The 9,705-nt window shown below is 34.8% G+C and overlaps 1 protein-coding gene across 1 annotated transcript; it reads left to right on the forward strand.

Annotated features, from left to right (window-relative positions):
- Positions 1-750: 750 nt before the first annotated feature.
- On the forward strand, positions 751-3,214 carry LOC308705487 (C-type mannose receptor 2-like; the record flags this gene model as incomplete). The annotated part of the gene is made up of 4 exons (XM_081390511.1): positions 751-787; positions 1,445-1,807; positions 2,347-2,682; positions 2,847-3,214. 4 exons carry the CDS (start codon positions 751-753, stop codon positions 3,212-3,214), a joined length of 1,104 nt encoding a protein of 367 aa, XP_081246637.1.
- Between the last annotated feature and the right edge of the window lie 6,491 nt (positions 3,215-9,705).

The raw sequence follows: 9,705 nt of genomic DNA on the forward strand, positions 1-9,705 counted from the left end.
ACACAGCCAAACTCTCTCAATAGTCAAACTCACTCCTTCATCTCACACACGTTTCTTTCTCTTTGACTGGAGTCTCAAACAGGGGCTTTTAAAGGCTCTCAGTAACCAGTATCACCAGTCTTCACTAATGAACTCAACCCTCATCAATCAGATCATTAGTGGGTTGTTCAGTTCACACACAAACAGATAAAAAGTGACCAAAAACAGAGAAACACAAACACACGTCAAGTTGAACAGGGATGTAACACGAGTTATACAGTTCAGCAATAACATTAGAGAAACTGTTCAGTTATTAAAGTTAAAATATAAATTATGAATGTTCATATGTATATAATGTTCTGATCAAGGTCCATATTAACATAGACTGATACAGACTGACACAGACGTCAAGATGCAAATAAGGGGAAAGAGATGGAAAAACACACAAATATAGAGGAAGTAAAATATGAAATACGGGTTTTCAGAGAAATAAACAAGTGACGTGATGAGCTGAATGAGGGATGAGAGCAGATATAATAATCACGTAGTTTAAATCTGCAGACAGAAACATCAGACTCAGGACAGAAACACACGACCTCTAAAGTAAGAACATGTTCATTCTTCAAACACAATTACACTTTCAGATGTTAATATTGTCTCAATGATTGTGAATCAAGTTTTGCTGCTAAAATGTTTTTTATTATATGATCATGTTTTACTTTGAAAATGAATATGATTTTTTGAATTTTTCACTGTGTTTCTTCCTCAGAAATGGCCCAAACTCTATATTTGATTCTTCTTCTCATTGGTGAGTGTGTTTGTTGTTTTATTTATGGTTTATAGTTTCATCAGGTTTGACCCTGTTATGAAAAGCATTAAATCAAACGCTCTCTTTCACAACTCCCATAATCATGAATATTTTTTATTCATTTATCTATTCAGTTTTATATTAATATTATTTTTACTATTAAAATATTTATTAATATTGGGTAATAGCTTTCAGTTTTATATTTTCAGGTATTGCCTAATTCTAGTTTAGGTTTAGTAATTCTGTTGCATTTCATAAATTTTAATTTTTATTTTAGTTGTAGTAATTTCAGTACTTCAATTTAAACTTGTTTTTTTTTTTCCAGTCAGTTGTCAATTAAGGCAACATTTTAAATTTACGTTTTTCATAATATTTATATTTTATATTATTTTAGCTTTATTTCAAAAACCAAAAATGATTGCTCTAGTTTTAGTTAACAATAACAATGGATATTTAATTCCTTCATTTATGTAGGCCTACACATTTATTTATATATTCACATTTTGTTGCATTTATTCCAATTTTTTTTTTTTTTTACAAATTCACATATAATAATAACAAATATTTAATGTTTAGATGTTTATTTTTCTATTTACCCTCATTTGTTGTTGTTTATTATAAATAATTTATTTGTGCAATTGTCTTTATTTTACACAGCTCTCTGCTCCGTATCTGAATGTGTTCAGCGTCAGTATCACTTTATAAACGTGGGCAAGAACTGGACTGAAGCTCAGAGATTCTGCAGAGAGAATTACACAGATCTGGCCACCGTTGACAACATGAACGACATGAACAAGCTGAAGAAGAGTGTGAATGATGGAGGTGTTGAGTCTATCTGGATTGGGCTGCAGAGGACGAGTGTTGATAAATGGCAGTGGTCTTCAGGTGAACCTGCGCTCTATCTGAACTGGAGATCTGGACAACCTGATGGCAGAGATGAGTGTGCTTTCATGAAAAATGGAGAATTGCATGATTCTTCATGTAGTATCAGCCTGACTTTCATCTGCAGTTCATCTAACAGTAAGTGCAGCTCCATACAATCACAATAAACATTCATATAAACATTCTTATAAAAAGATACACCATATACTGTACAAAATTTTGATGCGATACTAATTTCTTCTGCTGTTTAATGTGGTCATAAATATAGCAAAGACAACTTGAAGTCAATTTCTAAAGACAAACCGATATAGGATTGGGGTATTTTCTTTAATTAATGCATGTTGATCTTTTGTTGTTGATAACTTTGAGAATCTGCTATTAGAGAATACAGAGAATTATATTTAAGCAAAATGTATACTGATATCATATCAAACCATAATGGAGAAATAAAGAGTTTGAAAATCATCAAAATATTCACAATTGTTACTTAATGTTTTATCAGCAAAAACATCATGAATATTTAATATATCATCAACTGTAGAAACAGTCTTTGAATGTCACGTGTTTCTGATGCTTCGCTGCTCTTATTCACATTAAAAACCATGAACCAGCGTAAGAATGATGAACAAACTGATTCATGAATCGGTATCCATGTGTTTTTCTTAAAGCAAACACAGGACTCGTCTTTGTCAATCAGATGAAGAACTGGAGAGGCGCTCAGAGTTACTGCAGACAGAATCACACTGATCTGGTCAGTGTGAGGAACCAGAATGAGAGTCAACAGATTCAGAAGTTCATCAATGATAATCACATATCTAATGATGTCTGGATCGGTCTGTTCAGAGTCAGAGACTCATGGCAGTGGTCAGATCAGAGTGACTCCTCATTCAGAGACTGGGATTCTGGTCAACCTGATAATAGTGGAGGAAGTGAAAACTGTGTAGTGATCTATGCTCTGGGTCAATGGCATGACAAAACTTGCAACCTCCAATTTCCTTTTGTGTGTCATGAAGGTGAGCAGATCCTCACAAACACACACAATCCATCCATCACCTCCAGATATCTTAAAGTTCACGCTACATGTCCGACATGACAGATTCCTCCACAGTGTTTGTTCTGCATGTTGTTTTTGATCAGTCTCTCTCTAGTTTTTGCTTGTGGTTTGTTTTGTGTCCAGATAAACTGATTCTGATCAAAGAGAATCTGACGTGGCCTGAAGCTCTGAGATACTGCAGACAGAATTATACGGATCTGGTCTCGGTTCAGTCAGAGGAGATGCAGCGTCGTGTGATGAATGTGGTTAAACGTGCGTCTACTGAGGCGGTGTGGTTGGGTTTACGTCACTCCTGCACTGTGGGCCTCTGGTTCTGGGTGAGCGGAGAGACCGTGTGCTATCAGAACTGGGCTCCAGGGAACGGCACAGGAGACGAGGACTGTGAGTCTGCAGTGAGATCTGGAGCAGTTCAGTCTGGAGGAGATCAGCGCTGGATCAGCCGTCCTGAACACGTCAAACTCAACTTCATCTGCAGCAGATCTGAGGAGTGAAGGATATGTTTGTGTTCTTTCATAACTGGCAAACACTTATTGTACTTTTTTTATATGTGCTTATTTCAATTTACAATGATAATTTCTGTTACTGAAGATTACTGTATGATTTTTTTAATATCACATTTTAAAATACTTTTGTGCACCAAATATATACGTTTTAAAGACCCCGTGAAATCAAAATAAATTTTAATATGTGGCTTTATTTACATTTTAAAGTTAGAAGATGACTTTAAAATAATATAAAAAGCAAAGCTCACATCAGTTGATTTCATGGGATCTTGGTGTTTTGGTGGTTTGGCAACTTTCTTCTGATCATTCCTGTGTTTTGCACTAGTCATACAATTAAAAATGACTTGTTTAAAAAGTGATTGTGAGCATCGATGTTTGTCTCAATGAAATTAAATATAGTTTATTCTTAAAGTAAAAAGTGGAAATTGAATATAAAATATCTTGTGAACTGTATTTGATGTTAAAACTAATTCAAAGGAGCACCAGCTCAACTGAACTGACTTGAAGCAGAATTATTTTACGTTTATAAAAAACCTAAACACACACACAAAATGTTTACTAGTAAAAGACATATACAGTACATCTCAACATGAATTTGTGGTATGCCACATGTACTCTAACATGTACACTGTAAAAACTAAAGGAGCCTCAAATATCCTGTCAGATACTCAAGGAACTTCAAAATGTCATTTAGGTGCCTCAAAGCTCTTTCTCCTATAGTAGGGTTACTGGAGGAGCATTGACCATCTTTGAGGTTCTTGCTGGAACTTATGGGATCCTTTAAGCACTTTGCATTTAGTTCAGAGGTTCTGGAGTCACCTTTTCATTACCATGAGACCTCGAAGTGCTTTGGGGGAAAATAGAGGAACTTGAATGCGATAAAAGGGTTATTGGAAGATCTTTTAACATTTAAGTGGTTCCTGGAAGATCTCTTATGTTAAAGCCAGCGTCTGGAGGAACCCAATGGTTCAGTGAGGCCAGAATAAGATTATTATTATCCTATTATTATTATTATTATTATTATTATAGGCTACTTAAGTTTGATTCAGTATACATACCCAGGTGAAAAAGACGTACTATTAAATGTATTAAAAATGTACTTGAGTGTGTTTTTAGTAGGCCTACAATACAAATATACTTTAATGCATTTTAATACATTTAACAGTAGCCCACGTCTTTTTCACTTGGGTAACTTACATTTACTTAGTATAGGCCTAGGCTATTTTATTAAGTAATTTAAACCTTAAACAACAACACTAAATAATAATAATATTAATAATATGAAGAAGAAGAACCAGGAGGAGAGAAGTTTTATTCTGTCGCGAAACTGCTGCTATTCCTCTGCTGTCGTCGCTTCAGTGATGCTCGCGCTGCTCGCGCACAACAAAGCTCAGCTGATCGACGTCATAGGGTTTGAAAGTAACGGCTCCTTTCATCAAAGCTTCCGCCGTTTGTTCGGCTCTCCGTTACAAGGTTTGTAAACTCGCCAAATAAATATATATATATACAGAGTAATATTCAAACACACACACATATATAAACTAAATTTATTATACATTACTACGTTTTTACAGTGTTTACAACTCGTTTATTGCACAGTATCTGGTATGAAGGTTTTAGCCGCGATGCTAACTAAATTGATCTAATGAACAAATGGAAATTATTGACTTATTGTCTTAGATTGATTTAGTCATTCAGTTCAACATTCTGTACAACTGTGTCTTCAAATTGCTGATATAGCCTAACTAATTTAGTCGTCATTGGCGTTTGTTATGAATAACAAAAGCAGGTTAATATAGTTTGGTCTGTTTTTGTTTAGCCTAACTTTACTTAGCCTACTACATGTGCCCTCATTCTCTCAAATACCATTTTAAAGCCATTTACTGGTCAATAAATATTATGTTGTGAATAATCAGCTTTTTCTTTTGTTTCCCCACAACCATTACATTTCTAAAATAATCTGAACATTTCAGTGGCAACATTGAATTACAGTAAGTTACCTGAACCACATGCAAGTACTTTATTACTATGAACTTTCTCTGTGTGAAATTGTATTGTTTGACTGTGTACTTGTGTTTTTTAATCAGTTATTCTCTGAAAATCTTCCCTCATGCTCTCAAATCTCATTCATGTTACTCATTCATATTAGGTTTGGTTCACAAATAATGCTATGCATTTTTTTCTCAACTCAACTCAACTTTTATTTATAAAGCACTTTCAAAACCATTAGAATGGACCAAAGTGCTGTCCATAAGTAGGCTAATCAAGAACTCTAAAATACATACAGACATTAAGTTACATTAAAACAAGACACAAGAGAATCAAACAACAAATCACTCACAGTTCTCAGACCTAATCAAACGCCAAAGGCTTGATTGAATAAATAAGTCTTCAATTCCTTTTTAAAAATATCCATGCCTGATGAGGTTTTTAAGGATAGTGTCAACACATTCCAAAGTGCAGGAGCCGCAACAGAAAAAGCGCGATCTCCACTACGCCTCAGGCGAGACCGTGGGACGCTTAGGAGCATATTCTGAGAGGAGCGAAGGTGACGTTGAGACTGATAAGGAATTAACATGTCTTTTATGTACTCAGGAGCTTCATCATGTAGTGCTTTAAAAACAAACATCAACACTTTGTATTGTATTCTGTATTTAACAGGTAGCCAATGAAGGGATATCAATAAAGGTGTTATGTGATCCCGCTTTCTGGTATTTGTTAAAAATCTCGCTGCAGCATTCTGGACACGCTGAAGACGAGTAACCAGTGATTCACTTATGCCCAGATAAAGAGCATTACAATAGTCCAGCCGGGTTGAAACAAAGGCATGCATAACAATCTCCAAGTCCTTGAACAAAAGGATTTGTTTCAGTTTAGACAGTTTTCTTAAATGAAAAAAAGAAGATTTCACAACGCTGTTAACTTGATGATCAAAGCGTAATTCAGAATCAAAAAATACTCCAAGGTTCTTTACATAACTTTGCATATTGTTGGACAGTAGTCTATTATTTCCAGCCAGAGCATTCCCAAGCTCCTTGTTCCCAAACATAATAAACTCAGTCTTATCCTCATTTAATTGTAAAAAAATATTTGCTAGCCATCCCTTTACCTCAGTCAAGCACTTATAAAAATTAGTAAAAGATGCACAGCCATCACACTCCAAAGGAAGGTACAATTGTAAATCATCAGCATACAAGTGATAGTTAATATTATGCTGCTTAAAAATAGACCCCAGGGGTAACATATACAGTGAGAACAGAGTCGGACCAAGGATTGATCCCTGAGGAACCCCCCAAGAAATAGCAGTGGAAGCAGAGACATAATTTCCAATTTTAACAGAGCATGTCCTGTCATGCAAATAAGAGGAAAGCCACTTAAGGGCTACACCATTGATCCCTACATAATCTCTAAGGCGGTCTATTAAAATTGCGTGATCTAAAGTATCAAAGGCTGCGCTTAAATCTAACATCATTAAGGCAACACTTTTCCCGGAGTCAATACTTAACAAAATATCATTTGTAACCTTCAATAATGCTGATTCTGTGCTATATTCCTAAATCCAGACTGTAAAAAATCCATTATGTTATTTACAATCAAGAAATCTGTAAGTTGATTATGGACAGCTTTCTCTAAAATCTTATTCATAAAAGGCAATTTCGAAATAGGTCTGAAATTTTTTAACTCATGTGAATCCAAATTATGTTTTTTTTAAAACCGGCTCAATAACAGCATGCTTAAACCCTGATGGTACAGTTCCATGATATAAACTACTATTGATAATCAATAGTATACTAGGACCAATAGTGTCTACAACCTCTTTAAACAATCGCGATGGGAGAACGTCATAAAGTGAGGTAGTCGGCTTTAAATGCATTATTATCTTTTCCAACTGAGCTAATGTAATAGATTCAAATTTACTTAAACAACGAAAAGGATTAATTATATCGGCTACAACATTGCCTATAGGCACAATATTCGACCGAATAAGAACAACCTTATCAATAAAATATTTTAAAAAACTGTCACACAGATCCTTAGACGGGGAAGGAAAATAATTGATAGACGGACTCAGTACTTTATCTATAGTTGAAAATAGTACCTTCGGATTATTTGCATTATGTGATATAATACGCGAAAAATACGAAGATCTAGCAGCTCTAACAGTGTTTTGATAGTTTGATAGAGATTCTCTAAGAATATCATAAGATATCTGCAATTTATCTTTCAGCCACTTACGCTCTGCAAGCGACAAACCCGCCTCAAATTACACGTTACATCATTTAACCATGGTCGTTTTTTTTTACTTTTTGACATCTCATTTTAAAAGGCGCAACATTATCCAAAATCTCAGAGCAAACATGATTAAAAGAGTCCCCCAATTCATCAGGTCCCACAACTGACAATATGGTAGGCTCAATATGAAGGGCTAATTCAGTAAAAGCAGTTGAGAACGCACTAGGTGTAGAAGTAGTGATAACCCTGGACAAGAATGATGGAGGCTGATGACAGTCATCAGTTGTAGAGGTAAAATTAAACCTAATAGGCATATGATCCGAGATGGCCATTTCTTCAACACAAATGTTTTCTATCGTAATCCCCAAAGAAAAGACCAAATCAAGTGTGTGGCCATGATCTTGTGTTGGTCCGGAGACACATTGAGATAAGTTAAAAGAATCAACTAAGTTCAAGAATTCCTTGGTCATGGGTTTACCAGGACAACAAACATGAATATTAAAATCACCCACAATCAAAATCCTGTCAGCAGATGGAACAACCACAGATAAAAACTCACAAAATTCATCAAGAAAATTCTTATTATAACCAGGAGGCCTATATATCAAGGCACAAATCACAGGCGAGGGCAAGTCAATCTTCATTAATTGAACTTCAAAACTCTTGGAACTTTCAACAGGCAGTAACTTGCACTTCATCATGTTATTAAAAATAACAGCCAAGCCTCCACCTCGACGATTACTTCATTTTACTGCATTTTTTTCTTATATCTTTATCATTTGCTTTTGAATATAAGACATTTTAACTCTGAATTATAACTTCAAGTTTAGTCTTTTTCGACAAAAAAAAAGGAAAAAGCTATTATATGGCTTCAGAAGACTTACAACACAACCCATAACACATGAGTTGTGAACTTTGTTGCATTGAATTGAACTAGACAAGTGTACATAAGAATGGTTTCATGAATGATTTACACATTTTTTTTCTGCTTGTGTCTCATGCAGTGAAATTGAACGGTGACTGGGGTTGCATTATGCCTGAGATCTGCTTTTGGGTTCCACAGACAGAAAGTCAAACAGGTTTGGAACGTCACAAGGCTGAGGAAATTATTTAACTTTCACAACTATCACTTTAATAACCTTACTAACAGTAAATGTTGTACTTTGCAGGGATCTCGGTAAGCTGAAATACAAGTTTGAACAAGAATAAAAATCCTCCTGTAGACCTGAAAATCATTGAAGTGCCTGGACCATCCACCAGAAAAGAGGAGAAACAAACGGAAAACGAATCTGCTGTACCTTTTCACTTTTCTAACTCTTTAAGTACCTCACACCAACTTTGACCACAAATGAAATTGCTGACCATGTAAATTCTTATTGAAATGACTGGAATTCACCAGTGAACATTCACTGAACAACAGATAATTTTACTGCACCTTAATACTGTTTCCGGGTTGAAGCCTCTACTTCTGCTTCCTCTATCTTGTTTCATGAGAATACTCAACAACCATTTATGAACACTGTTGATTCAAGTCACACATTTAAGCTTTTCAAAAGCCATAGTGTACATTACAGTCTCCAGTCTAACGGCATCCCAGACTTCAACATTTATTTATTTTTACTAACCATCAGAGATTTCGGTATAGAGATAAAGGTTAGGATCATAATTTTCAGGAATATTACAGCACAATGAGTGCATATTAGCACTGTTTGTTTTTGGCATCTGATAGAGCTTTTGGACTTGGAAACAGTGATGTCAGACTTACCATCGGACTGAAACACAAATGTTTTAAAGTTAAGTAAAGATGGACATTTTTAATTAGTCAAAATGTAATTTTTTTTACATTGATTTATTTCGTGGAACATATGTGTTTCCATGCATTTTGTTGAAATGTCATTTCTTGTATAGCCTATTGCATATACATGGTTGATTATTCATGTTGCTTATGTATTATACTATTTTTTTGTGTATTCATTGATATTAATCTATAGTTAGATTTTTTTCCCATGTGCATGGAAGTGTATGTATAAAAATGAATATCAAATATGTTATAAACAATTCTTATTTTGTATCTGGCTCAATTTGTTTATTATAATAGAAGTCAAAGGTAACCATAGTAACAACATGAAATTAAATATTTAAAAAAAATGAAATTTGGTTCCTGAAGGCACCCACAGTGGTTCCACACAGTGCCTCATATAAGAGTTCCTCAGGAAACTTGTGTGGTTCTTCAGAGAACCGGCCCT

This window comes from Scardinius erythrophthalmus, assembly GCF_964197995.2.
Source record: "Scardinius erythrophthalmus genome assembly, chromosome: 2".
Lineage (NCBI taxonomy): Eukaryota > Metazoa > Chordata > Actinopteri > Cypriniformes > Leuciscidae > Scardinius > Scardinius erythrophthalmus.